The 16466-nt window shown below is 44.2% G+C and overlaps 1 protein-coding gene across 1 annotated transcript in view; it reads right to left on the bottom strand.

The window, feature by feature from the left end:
- LOXL2 (lysyl oxidase like 2) overlaps positions 1-16466 on the bottom strand; it is a 118836-nt gene that overhangs the window by 47974 nt on the left and 54396 nt on the right. The window contains exons 4-7 of the mRNA XM_077469712.1: positions 5900-6111; positions 3853-4060; positions 2678-2861; positions 1283-1434 (exon numbers count right to left, since the gene is read on the bottom strand). Coding sequence (XP_077325838.1) covers positions 1283-1434; positions 2678-2861; positions 3853-4060; positions 5900-6111 — 756 coding nt within the window. The remainder of the gene's footprint in view (positions 1-1282; positions 1435-2677; positions 2862-3852; positions 4061-5899; positions 6112-16466) is intronic.

A 16466-nucleotide genomic window follows, 5' to 3' on the forward strand; every position in this document is an offset into this window, starting at 1 on the left:
ATCCTGTCTAAATTGTCCCTAGTATGTATGAATGTGAGTTAGGGACCCTAGATTGTAAGCTCCTTGAGGGTAGGGACTGATGTGAATGTACGATGTATATGTAAAGCGCTGCATAAATTGATGGCGCTATATAAGTAACTGAAATAAATAAATAAGGCAGCAAATGGCAGATCTCTATATTGTGGGCCAAAATATATATGAAGACAACACCTCAAAGTGCACCTGGCCACATGGGCAATGCCTCTTCTCTCAGAGCCAGTGGAAGAAAAGGTCTAAGGGCAGTACACATAACCCCTACGAGTTCTCACTTTCTCTGTGACTCTAGTCATCCATCTAGTTATTAATGATTGCATAACAGGGGTGTCTAACCTGCAGCCTAAGACAGCTATAAATGCAGCCCAACACAAAATTGTAAACTTACTTAAAAATTTTGATTTTTTGGGGAAATGTTTCTTTACTGGACTTTTATAAGTTTTATCTAGCCAAAGAAAAAAACTTGTATAGTTTTTCCGACGTAATTCCGCTCAAGCTTGGTTTGCATACATACGTTCACACAAAGTTCTCTGAACTTTCGACCGTCAAGAATGCTGTGACGTACAACACTACGATGAGCCAAGAAAATGAAGTTCAATGCTTCCGAGCATGCTTAGGAATTTTGCACATCGGAATTTGTACAGACGATCAGAATTTCCGATAGGAACTTTTTTCGAACTGCTCTCAAGAGACTCTGCTCTCAATCTTTTTTTGGCTGGAATTCTGCCAGTAAAAGTCAGATGGAGCATACACACAGTCAGAATTTCCGACCAAAAGCTCACATCCGACTTTTGCTGGCAGAATTTCTGATTGTATGTATCGGGCTTTAGGTTATCAAAGACAGTGTCAAATTTACTTTACTTTTATAATAAAAAATATATCAAAAAAAATAATACTATATCAGTGATCATTAACTTGTGATCTGCCATTTTCTGCTCATCAGTTATCCTTATTTTTAGTGTATTTTATGTGTGGACCAAGACAATTCCTCTTCTTCCAATGTGGTCCAGTAGGGACAAGAGGACACCCCTGATGTAGAACTACCTTTCTACTTCTTAATGAATGCAGTTTATCTGAGGTAACTGCCCTTGTTCTGAGGCTGATCTGCACACTGTTATAATCTCTAATTACAATCATGTCCAGTATAATTCTATATAGTGTACAAACATTTGGCAGCTTGACAATTATTAGAACTATGTGCCTGTATGCCTGACCTATGAATGGTAATCTTGCTGGACTGAGCTCTCACCTGGTTCTGGAAACCCATGGCTGGTATATTGCACTTCACTGCCGCATCCTCCTCATGGGTACAGCTGGGGGTATGCATGTTAAATTTGCAATCTATAAGTGACTTCTCAAAACCGGTGCACTCGATCTCACTCATGTGAATGTGGCCCATCCCTGCGGAGAAACAGAGACATGTGATTTTGCTATACAATTCAGACATGACTAGCTATGTACACTATGGTCCTCTACTGTGGTATGTACAAAAGCTGTAGGCTGCATTCACACCTGGGCATTTCTGAAACACACGAAAAAACACAGAAATATGCGTTTTGATGCACATTTCGGAAATAACTCTGCAAACGCGCTGCAATCGCAGGCTGTGCTTGCGGTGCCATTAAGTGTTAATGGCACACCAAGCGAGGGTAACAGATGCATGTTTTGTTGCACGTTTGTCGAGTGCCAAAATGCGCACTGTAAAAAAACGCTCAATGCTCGATGACCAAAAAGGTTCTGGAGCTACTTTGGGGCATTTATCATGCCTAGGGCAGCCTACTCAAGTGATGAAGTAATGCACAAAGAACAAGCAAAAAAAGGTGAGCGGAAATGTGTGAATGGGGCCATAAAGACTTAAATTGGAAAGTAAACTCATGCAAGTTGACCAGATAATTAGGAATCTCCAATGTGTATATGTATTACTTTTTTACAGTGTGGTCTTCACGCCATATGTAACAGAGCCAAAAGCGCCAGAACTCCATGTTATAATGCAAGCAAGCTCTACAAGGATCTATATTCTGGCAACTTTCAGGAACACTTTATCAAGGTACAACAATATCCGCTCAGGTATAAGCATGAATATAAATACATGGCGCCCAAATGCACAAACACATTGAAAAATCTGCCATAGCTAATATGGGGTGTTTCCATTGCCACATCTTGACTTTTTAGATAATGAATTCAATGTGTCTGATTTGTCACCTATTTGTTTTAACACTTCTGTTTTTATGTTCATTTCAATGCTCTAATGTTTGGAATTAAAAAAAAATTAATATTGGAATTTTAAAGGTTTTCTGCTATGATTGTCCAGAGAGCTATGAAAACCCTGAGCTATAAAAATCTCTAGTCAGACCACAATGCAGGAAGCAGCTTAGTTAAATGTGGAATGTGGTTCCCTGGTATGACTCCTTTTCTCTAATTGCAATAAAGTATTGATGGAAGATCTGACCTATGACTATATCTATACTCTGAGCAGACACTCCTCAGACTTATCTCAAGGGAACAATGCGCCCAGATGGAAATGTCATTCTAAAATGAAGTCAAAGGCTTGTGTAAAGATCTAAAAGGGACTGAAAACTTAAAGCATGTGTTTAATTTGGTCAAGTATCCCATTAAAATCAATCACATTTACACTTAATGTTACCTTGCCCCATCTGTGATCCTGATAAAGCCTCTTTGGCACTGCCAAACCCAAGCTCCCTGCAGACCACACTGGCGGAAACCAAGTTCCATCGATCATCACAAATAGTTCCCCACTCATTATTCTTCAGGACCTCAACTCGTCCTTCTCCAGTGTTGGCTCCGCCCCTCAGGCGCACCAATGGTTGCTGCAAAGTGCAATCAATAAAGCATAAAAGACATGATAAATATAACCAGTTTTAGCTTTAAGAACAGAGAAGCCTTGTTGGGGAAGCTGTCTGGATAGTGTCATTGGTCTAACCAATTTCTTCATAAAGATCTCCAATAGAACCTGCCTGGACAGAAGTATGGCTGATCTAGAAAAAGTATGGCGATCAGGAACATTAGAAGTTCTTATTTCCAGTTCAATAGCTAAGAGTAAGTGGAGCAAGAGGTTCAGCATGACAAACAGATAACTAGCATGTTTTTCTCATGATAGATTAAATTTAAAGCAAACCTACATGCAGGTCATGTAGGACAAAGCAATAGGTTTGCTATTACGGTAGTCCTTACCTTCACTCCCTTGATGTTTTGCTCAGCTGCTGGGGATCAAAGAAAATACCTAATGTTTTCAGGTATGGAAGATCATATGTCTTACTTTATGTAATAGTGCTGTGCCAGTCATCAACTGACAGCACAGTCACATTCTAGCTGTGTAAAGTAAGACTTTAGAGACTGATAGCTTACACAGAGCAGCTTCTACCACTCCTAACGCTAAATGGAGCAGTGGGGAAGTAATAGAAAGGTGGATATGTAGGAGGAACAGGAATGGATACATTGATCTTATTGCTTTGACTTGCACGGGGCAAAGTCAAATCAATTTAAAGAGGTTCAAATATGCAGGGCCAACATCCCAGCACCAACGAAAAAGCCCCGAAACCTGCATACACAAAAACAAGTCCATAATAGCAGGACCCACACTTCTGTTTGCTTCCCTTCTATCACAGGCCTATTACAAAGACAAAAACAACACACTTGAGACTGTGGCGTCTGTGTATACTTATTCTAAAGCAATTGAAATATTTCCCAGTCTTTATAAGGCAAAAAAATGAAGCAGCTCTAGAATAAATGATTCTCTGTATAATATTATTAATGATTTTCCCCCAACACACACACACATGCGCGTAAAATCGCCCACACCTCTTGACGGAATGCCTTTCTGAAGCCTGTGTTGGGACTTGGGGCAAACGCTCTTCCTGGGGTGCAGCTGACTACCGCAGGAGCCCCACCATAACAGGTCAGGTTTGAAGGAATATTGCCAACAGCGCAGGAGGATATATGGGCCTCATTTCCAGTGCAGTTAGCAGAGGATTCCCAGTAGGTGTGCTTCTTGCGGGTTGCAAATATTCTGGAAAAGGAAACATAGTGTGATTTAGTGAATATTTAAAGCTCAGTTGAAGTCTCGCTATCTTTTTTCTCCTTATAGTCCTGAACCCCAACATGTTAAGATTTGTGACTGATTTTTAATTGAAAAGGCTTCAAAATATATTTTTTAGCTCTGAAAATGCTGAAAATTCTCACACCGAAGTGGTCTGTGCTGGCATAGCTAAATAACAGCCACACCCCTCAACATAAGCCTCCTCACTCAGACTTATATTGCAGAGAAGGGGCGTGCCGGACCAGTTCTGTGTGTATTAGGCTGGATTCACACCTACGCATTTTTAGTGCTTTTTGCATTTTGAAGATTTGCACTACAGTCCATTTAACATGGTTTCCTATGGAACACATTTTGTAGTGCAAATCTGCAAAAAGCACTAAAAATGCATAGGTGTGAATCTAGCCTTACTTAGAGCTGATAACAAGTTTCATTGGGTCTGATTTTTATTGGACTACATTGCCATATTTAGTAAGTCTACAAAACTGCAGTAATAGGAAAGTCGCTGAAGTAAGAATGAGAGTGAAGCTTGTTGTTACAATGGCTTTCTCACTGTAAATCTATTTCAGTGACTCCAAATGGGCTTAAAGTAGAACTATGGGCAAAACTTTTTTTTTATTATCATTCTGGATATCGAAAGGGAGGGTTATAGCCCCTGTCAGTTTTTTTTGTTGCCATTTGTGTCCCATTGGGGGAATTTATCTTCACTTTCTGTCCCATAGCTAAAACCGGAAGTGAGAGGAAATCCTTGCAAATGAAGGGAATCCCTTGCCCCCACCCCAGGTCACCAGAACTAGTGTTCCCATTGGAAGATGTTCCCTGTATTACTTTTCTGGGGACAACCCTAAAATTTGGGATTTTCTTTTACTCTCAATTTAAAATTATAACAATAAATAGGACAAATAGAGAGGGTGAATCTCCACAATGGGGGGTGCAGACAACAATAAAAACCTGACGGATGTTCTAATCCCTCTCCACCTCTCCAAAACTAGAAAAAATTGTTTTGCCTTTTGTTATACTTTAACTAAGGCAAGCACATATACATACACTTATAAAGCTTTTCATTTGATGGGAAAAATGGTGAAATACCAGTCCTGTGCAGCACAACCACAAAGTCTAACAACCACTGGCTACCTGTAGATTAGTCTTAGCCCTTGTACACACGATCGGACATTCTGACAACCAAATCCGTTGGATTTTGTCCGACGGATTTTGTCCGAAACTGTTGCATACATACGGTCGGACAAAGCTGTCGGAAATTCCGATTGTACATAACGTGATGACATTATTTCGTTACGACGGGACTACATTCAGGCTAGTAGCCAATAGCTTTGGTCTAGGAATTTGATCTGGCACTTTGTCCGTCGGAGTAGGCTACACATGATTGGAGTATGTCCGATTGGAGCATGTTGTCGAAAAATTTTATAGACAAGTTGGAAAACTTGGTCCATCGGATATTCTGACGGAAACAGTCTGATGGAGACCACACACAGTGGGATTATCCGACAATACGGTCCAATCGGACACATTCCGTCGGAATCTCCGACCGTGTGTACAAGGGCTTAGGCATAGGTGGTATAGAACAAATGTTGATTAGCACATGTACCCCCTAGAGAGTAATTTAAACTGGTTAGGTGGGTGCTTCTGGTAAAAATAAATAAATGATATTAGCGCAGTACTGAAGCAAACGATAATTCATGAAATAAACGTGGGTGAATTTGTAATCTTTTTCATTTTAATGTAACCAATTGTTTGGGAAACATGAATATGCAATGAGGGGTACCAGTCATATATACCCATATGCTCACTTACTTGTAGACCTTCTGGTTGTATTTCCTCTCCCCGGGGAACCCGAACATACCACATATTACTCTGCTGTTTTTCTGGGTCCAGTGGGTGTCGCACACCTGTTTCCATTGGTCATTAACTTTTACTTCCACGTAGCCCTCAGTAACAGGCACTCGCTTGCGGTATGTGGCAAGGATGGGGCGGATGCGCACGTCTTCCACCAGAATGTTCAGCACCTGTGGATACAGCAACATGTTATAGGTGAAGGACATAACTGCGGTACTGGTTATTTAAAGAGGAGCCAAACCAGAAAACATATTTCTGAAAACGTCGTCATGTGGGTGCAATGTACTATCCAGTCTCTGATGACAGGTCCAGGCAGCTCTAATTATAGAGAAATCATTTATTTACCAGCTGCTGTCTTGTCTCCTCAAATTCCGAGACCTAATCACTTGTGGGAGTGCCTATTAAAGAAATCTTCAACCCACGTTCCAAGTCAATATCAGTTGTCTACAAGGTGGCGTAATATAATGGCTCCTTATATTAAAGCTGGGTGTATAAACAGGTGCATGGACCAGACTGATGGTCAGCAGAAACTGAAAAGTTCAGCAGAATTTTTATCTGGGACTAAAAATTGCACGTCTGTAAAAATATAAAAATACCCTCTAAGTACAGGTTGCAATAACAAATGGATGGTTTCACTGGCTCATTCTTCCATTCTGCCAAACATATGGCCCTTCTTGGTTATCAACACTTCACTAAGCAGTAGATCTTTTATCGTCATCACGATCATCATCATCATCACTCAAATATACATCTACATACCCTATATTACCAAAAGTATTGGGACACCTTTACACATACATAAAATTTAATTGCATCCCAGTCTTAGTCCATATGTTGGAACAGGAAGGGGCCATCCCCAAACTTTTACCACAAAGTCTGGAGCATGAAATTGTCCAAAATGTCTTGGTATGCTGATGCCTCAAGAGTTCCCTTCACTGGGACTAAGGGGCCAAGCCCAACCCCTGAAAACAACCCCACACCATTACCCCCCCCCCCCTCCACCAAATGATTTAGACCAGAGTACAAAGCAAGGTCCATAAAGACATGGATGAGCAAGTTTGTGGTGGAGGAACTTGACTGGCCTGCACAGGGTCCTGACCTCAACCCAATAGAACACCTTTGGGAGGAATTAGATCGGAGACTGTGAGCCAAGACTTATCGTCCACATCAGTGTCTGACCTCACAAATGCACATCTGGAAGAATGGTCAAACATTCCCATAGACACACTCCTAAACCTTGTGGACAGCCTTCCCAGAAGAATCAAAGCTGTTATAGCTGCAAAGGGTGGGCCAACGCAATATTGAGCAGATTTCGGACTAAGACTGGGATGCCATTAAAGTTTATGTTCTTGTAAAGACAGGCATCCCAATACTTTTGGTAATATGGTGTATTATACAGTCCACTACAAAGAAGCAGACTTTACTAATGTTATCAGAAGTTGGAGATAAATGTGGTCATACCCACCTTTACATCTTTGGTTTTAGTTATATTTTCTAACACTTGATGGGGATAAATCAACAAATGTTTCCAATCACAGTAAACCAAAAAAACAAATGGAAGCCTAACAATAAATCTAGTCATAAATGTGGAAAAATCAAAGATATTGTAATACCCTTGTGCTAGAAAAATCTCCAAATAGAGGTAGAACTTTTCGCGGTGATGAACATTTGTTCATTTAAAAAAATGTGTAGTATAGAAATGTATGAAATAAAACACAAATAAAAGGTAGTACAGGTTTACTTTAATGCTGCCCACCCCAACTCCACACATTCAGCTTCCCTTCAATCTCCCACTGCTCTATTAAGCTTCTGGATGCAAAAAGACATGGAGGATAACTGGACAATCGGGCACCAAGCAGTGTGACACAAGCGTGGGAAGGAAGTCCTCTGGAAGCTCCAACTTGACTGCCATATTCAAGACAGACTTCTTCATTTACAGAGAACATAAAAGCTTCATATACAGATAGATGTTTTCTGTTTACAACCACAGAAGCATTCACGCTTATTAACGAAGGAAAGTCATAAGTAATGTGCAAGGTGCAATAACCCAGTATCACAAAAGGCAATTAGCGTTAATCTTCTATTGATTTGTCTCTCCCAAACTGAAATCAGATTTACTGGACTTTGTGCATGAACATTGAATAATGGCAAAAATTGCAGTAATCCATTTTGAGTGTCAGCTCATCTGTCCATATCAGATTTAGTGACAGCGTTCTATCTGAGCTTGCCTGTGTTTTACACACCCAAGAGAGCAAAGCCAGTACTCCACTCCACATGACCTTGGCAGATTGAGCAGGTGCCAACCAGATGTCTGCCTAAACCTTGTGTGACCATTTACATCATGCGCAAGGAGGATCTTATTATACAGGAAAACATAAAACACAAGCATATACCGTATATACTCGAGTATAAGCCGAGATTTTCAGCCTCTTTTTTGAGGCTGAAAGTGCCCCCCTCGGCTTATACTCGAGTCATCGCTGTCTGTCTGCCCGATCAGCGTGTCGAGCAGACAGACAGCGGCCATTCTAGGATTCAAAGGCCGCGCCTCCGTCGGTGATAGGCGGAACACTGAATTTCCCAGCAGTCTGTGTTCCGCCTATCACGGACATCCTCTCATCCTCGTCCGTAGTATGATGATGAGCGGACGTCCATGATAGGCGGACCACTGACTGCTGGGAAATTGAGTGTTCCGCCTATCACGGACATCCGATAGGCGGAACACTCAATTTCCCAGCAGTCAGTGGGAAATTGAGTGTTCCGCCTATCACCGACGGAGGCGCGGCTTTTGAATCCTAGAATGGCCGCCGACGAAGAGCTGAAGGACGGAGGCTCGGCTCGGCTCGGGACGGGCCGGGACGGGACGCAGGCTGGACGGGACGCAGGCTGGACGGGACGCAGGCTGGACGGGACGCAGGCTGGACGGACACAGGCTGGACGGACACAGGCAGGCTGGACACAGGTAGGCTGCACGGACACACACACACACACACACACACACACACACACACACACACACACACACACACAGATGCATGCACACACACACACACACACACAGGGATGGATGGACACACACACACACGGATGCATGGACACACACACACACACACACACACACGGATGCATGGACACACACACACACACGGATGCATGGACACACACACACACGGATGCATGGACACACACACACACACACACACACACGGATGCATGGACACACACACACACACACACACACGGATGCATGGACACACACAGGGATGGATGGACCCACAGGGATGGACGGACACACAGGGATGGACAGGCATGTCTCACCCTCGGCTTATACACGAGTCAATAATTTTTTCCAGTTTTTTGGGGGTAAATTGGGGGCCTCGGCTTATATTCGGGTCGGCCTATACTCGAGTATATACGGTAATTAATTTCTGTTTTAAAAGCTTCTTTTGTTCAAAATAGCAGATTTCTTTACTGTATGTGCCATAGAAAAATATTGTACCAGAACCTTGATTTTCAGTATCCAGACACACTGAGGGCCACCTATATCCAGCCCCAGAGTGAGCCACACACTGAGCTCCACCTCGCCACAGTGAGCTTCTCCTCCATCTAATCACACACTGATCTTCTTTTCCATCCAATGACACACTGAGCTTCACCTCCACTTAGTCACACATTGAACTACGCTTCTGCCAAGCCACACATTGAGTTCCATCTTCACCCAGCCAGACATTGAGCTCCACCTTTACCAGCCACACTTTGAGTTCCACCTCCGCTCAACCACATATTGAATCCAACCTCTATCCAGTCATCCATTGAGTTCCACCTCCTCCAATCCACTCATTGAGCTCCACTTCCACCCAGCCACATACTGAGTTCCACTTCCTCACAGCCCCGCATCAGCTCTACCTCCATCCAGCTATACATTCAGTTCCACCTCCACATAACTACACATCAGCTCTACCTTCCCCCACCCATACATTGAATTCCACCTCCACTCAACCACTCATTCAGCTCTACCTCCACACAGACACACAATGAGCTTCTCCTCCATCCAATCACACAGTGAACTTCTTCTCCATCCAATGACACAGTGAGATTATTCTTCTTCCAACCACACACACTGAGCTCCACCTCCACCCAGTCATACTATGAGCTACACATCAAGTTCCACCCCCGCCCAGCCACTCGTTGAGTTCCACCTCCACCCAACCACACATTGAGTTCCACCTTGACCTAGCAACACACTGAGTTTCATTTCCACCAAGCCAAACATTGAGTTCCACCTCCAACTAGCAACACACTGAGTTTAATTTCCACCAAGCCAAACATTGAGTTCCACCTCCAACTAGCCATACATTGAGTTCCACCTCCAACCAGCCACACGTTGAGATTCACCTACAACCAGCCACACCCTGAGTTCCACCTTCACCCAGCCACACATTGAGTTCCACCTGGACCCAGCAACACACTGAGTTTAACTTCCACCAAGTCAAACATTGAGTTCCATCTCCACCCAGCCACTCATTGAGCTCCACCTCCATCCAGTCATATAGTGAGCTCAGCCCCTACCCATTGGACTCCTCCTCAATCCAGGCACACAGGGAGCTTCACTTTCTTCCAGGCATACAAAAGGCTTCCCATGGCCCCAATCATGCAGGGTGTTCCTCCTCCTCCATTCATGCACACCAAGTTACACAAGCAGCTCGTTTCCACCTCTACACAATGGGAGGAACTCCTCTATTAAAGCATATAGTCATATAAGGAACACAAGACACACATTAGAAAAGGACTCTTCCAACTAGCATACACACATTTAAATTCTTACCCCACTTCACCAGACCACAACGCACCCCTAAACGGCCACACAGCTTCATAGCACATCTGTGTAAAGGAAATAAATATATTTTCGAGAGTAATTATCAATTCCTTCTCCTATTATCAGCTACATAGTGCAAATGCCACATATACAACAGAGAAATTGGTTTTTAAGCATTAAAAGAGACCACTCATTAATTCCAGTGCTTCAGGGCTCATATACTTCTAATAACTAAATAGGCAGAACCTTCTCAAAGAAACCAAAAAATACAGACAGACATACTAGAAGCAACAAATATAAATAATTTACAATGAGGACCTTCTTCATATGGCCAACCAACTACAAGCACATAACCCACAGGTAGACTAATACATAACATTAACTACTGGCAGGTACAGAGGAAAAAATACTACTGGCAGGCAAAAACAGAGCCCTTACTACAGGCAGGCACAGATGGAGCACTTACTATAGGCAAACAAAAAGTTCTTGCTACAGCTAAGAGCACACAGAGTGCTTATTAAGGCAGGTAGGTACACACAGAGTGCTTACTACAGTCAGACACACGAAGAGCCCTTACTACAGGCAGTTGCTCCAGAGCGTAGTAAATGAGATAAAGATTCACTTTGCAAAGAATACCCAATCGCAAGGAAAATTTAAAAAAAACAGCATTTTTGCTTGCATATGATTGTATGATAGAAGTCAGCAGAGCTTCTACTCATTTACTAAGCACTGGGACAACAGTCAAATTGCCTTTAGTAAATCAACCCAAAGTGTTTACTACAGGCAGGCACACACAGAGCACTTAGTATCAGAAGGGGTACACAGAGCACATATTATAGGCAGCCACACATAAAGTGTTTACTACATTTAGGCACAATCAGAGCCATAACTACAGAAAGGTACACACAGAGCCCTTACTACGGGCAAGGACACACAGAGCACTGACAGGTAAAGAGGAAATAGGCTAAAAGTCAGAAAATACTATAGGTGGGTGCACACTGATCAATTTCAAAGGCAGACTCATACCAAGTGCTTGGTAAAGGCAGGGGCAAAGGGATGCCTTTTACACAGACCCATACAAAGTTCTCAATAAACGCAAGCACAAAGGAAGTACCTACTACAGGCAGGCCCATACTGGAAGTACTTTGTACAGATAGGCACAGAGGGAGTACCTACTACAGGCAGGTCCATACAAAGTACTTTTTACACATAGGCACAGAAGGGGTACCTACTACAGGCAGGCTAATACTGAGTACTTAGCATAGGCAAGGATAGAGGCAGCACTTACTGTAGGCAGGTCCATAGAGGATACTTAGCACTGGCAGGCACAAAGGGTGTACCTACTACAGGCAGACCCATACATAATTTCTTGATAAAGGCAGACACAGAGGGAGTACCTACTAGAGGCAGACCAATACAGAGTACTTAGTACAGGCATATATATAAGGAGCATCTACAAACCACAGGCACAGGTAGCTCTTCTACAACTGTAATAAACATATTGGGGTTGATTTACTAAAACTGGGCACTGCAAATTCTGATGCATCTCTGTATAGAAACCAATCAGTTTCCAGGTTTTATTGTCAAAGCTTAATTCAAAAAGATGAAGTTAAAAGCTTATTGGCTACCATGCAGAGCTGCACCAGATTCTGAGTACTCCAGTTTTAGTAAATCGCCATTATGTTTTCAAAAGTCTGATTCACTAAACAGACAACGTGATATATTAAAATAGTTTGAGGTAGTTGTATTCACAAACACACGTGGGGGGTTGAGGCTCTAAATATATTCACACACGTACATACACCCTCCGTGCAGATGTGTACACACAACAAATGTCAGCTATATATATACACAGTTGTGGCTGGCTTTGACCACATATTTTAAGCAGAAGACGCATCTTCTTGAACTTGTGACCCAGACTCTTTGTAGGACATCCAGACCAACCACTCTGGGCTCAGATGCTGGGATCAGTCATGTCCAACCTGGGCACAGAGTGTAAACACAGCACAGACTGCGTTGGCATGGTCACGCCTAAAGCAAACAGTGACAAAATGGAATAACTTTAGGGGAGTGATGGGTTCAATCTTAACACGATAGACAGCTGAAAAGAGCACAGAGTCTGTCACAGCGAGGGAAAACCCAGCGCTGGGTATAAATTCCGCACAATACAGCACTGTACTCAGTGAGCTGTCTAATAATATGTGTGTACTGTACACTAGGTGTGATTACCTTGGACTGGTGAGAACTGCAGGAGAAGAGTAAACACAGACCTACACACTGCAGCCTCTGGCAGCTCACATAATACTGTATATAGAGCAGCAGTAGCGCAAGTACACAGAGGAGACCTGTCATACATCACGTGTGTGTCCTATAAATGATGCCAGGCATGTTCACTCAAGATCACCATTTTTTTTCATATAACGCTGCCACCTGTGTACTTGTGTTTACCATATGGGCAAAGTATAGGGGGGACTTTGGAAAGCTGTTCAGAATTGGCAAATACTTTATGACTGCAGCTGTCACATGTGGAGTGGCGTATGGAAGTAATATAAGAACAACACATGTACAACATAAGGGCACACACACATGTACAGGACAATGTACCTGGATGTACAGTATTGTATATGAGCGAGGGGCAAGGGTGTACAGGATGGCATATGAAAGAGGTGCATGGATTTATGGGATGGCATATAAGAGAGGTACATGGATGTACAGGATGGCATATAAGAGATGAACATGGATGTACAAGATGGCATATGAGAGAGGTACATAGATGTACAGGATGGCATATAAGAGAGAAACATGGATGTACAGGATGGCATATGAGAGAGGTACATGGATGTACAGGATGGCATATGAAAGAGAGGTACATGGATGTACAGGATGGCATATGAGAGAGGTACATGGATGTACAGGGTGGCATACAAGAGAAGTACATGGATATATAGGATGGCATATGAGAGAGGTACATGGTTGTACAAGTTGTTTATGAGTGGGGTACCTGGATGTACATTGAGATATTTTGATAAAGTGTGACAGGCGGGATGGTATAAGGAAGGTATGTATATTTGTAGTCAGAGTCGTCACTTGGAAATGCGATAATCCTAACTACCGAGACCTGAGGTGTGCCTTGGCCTAGCTGGTCAGTATGCCTAAAAGAGGACATACCCTGAATGAATAAGTATGAAATGTAAATAAAATGATGAAAGTATGGGGGAAGGGGTGGGTGGGAACCCAGAAACAAGTCGACAAGGATCTAATAGAGGAGGAGGAATAATATATAGCCCTCAGACTCCTCCTACAAATACAGGCTAGCCTGCGGTCAACCTTCTAATTTGTAGTCAGAGTCTTCACTTGGAAATGCGATAATCCTAACTACCAAGACCTGAGGTGTGCCTTGGCCTAGCTGGTCAGTATGCCTAAAAGAGGGCAAAAAGAGACACAAAGTAGGTGTGATGTGAAGCTACAATGAAGGGCCAGCTACAACCATCAGTCCAGAGAATAGCGAATGCCCATATGACTATAGAAAAAGAGGGTTGAGTATGTAACTGCTAAAACAGGAGGATCTCCAGCGCCCCATCTACCAAATGATAAAAGAAGGGACCCCCTGTTCGGGACCTATGAAAGTTGCCTCCGATCCTGATGAATATCCAGGAATGGGTTTGGATTTGAGCCTGATTAGGAAAGAAACCTGGACATGAGAACATACTGTTTCTAGTGAGAGGATGCATGGGGAAAGGGAGCTGACCAGAGGAATATTTCAGAGGACATAAACTTTAATCTGACACCATTACTGTGGTACAATAATAAGACCACCAACCCCTGGCTTGTCCATTTATACTAATTATGAGGAAATTGTAAGCGCAGTAAAAGGGGACTGCCTAGAGCACTAAATGCGCCATGGGTAGGAGACAGGAAGTCTGACACACCACGAAAAACTGGTCGTTAGCTGGTAGCCGTGCCAAAGAGAACATCCCTGACTAACTCTGAATATGTCTTGACCTGGCTTAGAGAGGGTGAGCTGCAAAAATGGACAGACTGACAGGCATTTGTAGGGGCCTGAAATGCTGGTCACCTGATAGAGGCTACGCTAAGACAGCACCCATTATGACAGAACACGCCTGGAACACGCTAAGATTGGAAAACGCTAAGGACATGAGCAGTGATGATGGGACCATGGTGCGTGAATGAACCAGGGGCGGATCCAGGGGGGGGCAACGGGTCAATTGCCCCCTCCGAGAATACCGGCAGCTGATGACAGCAAGGCCGGTTCCGCGGGTCCAATCGTGGCTGGTTCCACGGGTACCAGCGGGCCGGTTCCGCGGGTACCCGCGCGCCCGGTTCCGCGGGTACCCGCGCTGAGTGGACGGGTGAGGGGGGGGCAGCTGGGCGGCTTAGGAGGGCTGCTGGCCAATCAGGAAGCCAGCAGGCAGGGGAGCAGGGAGATGACATCTCTCACTGCCCTGCATCCCTCCAGTTCCGCCCTCACTGTGTAGGAAGCTGTGTGCAGCAGAGAGATTGCATCATCTCTCTGCTGCCTATCTTCACTCTGGGACCCAACAAAAGACCACCTTAGCAGAAAAGTGACACAGTAGGTGACAATCCGCAATGTGTGGCAGGCTACGTGGCAAGTGGCAATCCGCAATGTGTGGCAGACTACGTGGCAAGTGGCAATCCGCAATGTATGGTAGGTGACGTGGCAAGTAGCAATCCGCAATGTGTGGCAGGTGACGTGGCAAGTGGCAATCTGCAATGTATGGCAGGTGACGTGGCAAGTGACAATCCGCAATGTGTGGCAGGCTACGTGGCAAGTGGCAATCCGCAATGTGTGGCAGACTACGTGGCAAGTGGCAATCCACAATGTGTGGCAGACTACGTGGCAAGTGGCAATCCGCAATGTGTGGCAGGTGACGTGGCAAGTGACAATCCGCAGTGTGTGGCAGGTGACGTGGCAAGTGACAATCCGCAATGTGTGGCAGGTGACGTGGCAAGTGACAGTCTGCAATGTGTGGCAGGCTACGTGGCAAGTGGCAATCCGCAATGTGTGGCAGGCAACGTGGCAAGTGACAATCCGCAATGTGTGGCAGGTGACGTGGCAATCCGCAATGTGTGGCAGGCAACGTGGCAAGTGACAATCCGCAATGTGTGGCAGGTGACGTGGCAAGTGGCAATCCGCAATGTGTGTCAGGCAACGTGGCAAGTGACAATCCGCAATGTGTGGCAGGTGACGTGGCAAGTGGCAATCCGCAATGTGTGTCAGGCAACGTGGCAAGTGACAATCCGCAATGTGTGGCAGGTGACGTGGCAATCCGCAATGTGTGGCAGGCAACGTGGCAAGTGACAATCCGCAATGTGTGGCAGGTGACGTGGCAAGTGGCAATCCGCAATGTGTGGCAGGCAACGTGGCAAGTGACAATCCCCAATGTGTGGCAGGTGACGTGGCAAGTGACAATCCGCAATGTGTGGCAGGCTACGTTGCAAGTGGCAATCCGCAATGTGTGGCAGGCTACGTGGCAAGTGACAATCCGCAATGTGTGGCAGGTGACGTGGCAAGTAACAATCCGCATTTGGTGACAAGTGACGTGGCAAGTGACAATCCACATTTGGTGGCAGGCGACATGGCAAGTGACATCCTCAGGGCTCCCACTGATTCTGCATTATGGTGAGTTGAACCATTTAATTTTATATTACAATGTATTAATAGAAATAATG

This window comes from Lithobates pipiens, unplaced genomic scaffold (assembly GCF_037356315.1).
Source record: "Lithobates pipiens isolate NorthernLeopardFrog02 unplaced genomic scaffold, aLitPip1_a1.2 Scaffold_8, whole genome shotgun sequence".
NCBI lineage: Eukaryota > Metazoa > Chordata > Amphibia > Anura > Ranidae > Lithobates > Lithobates pipiens.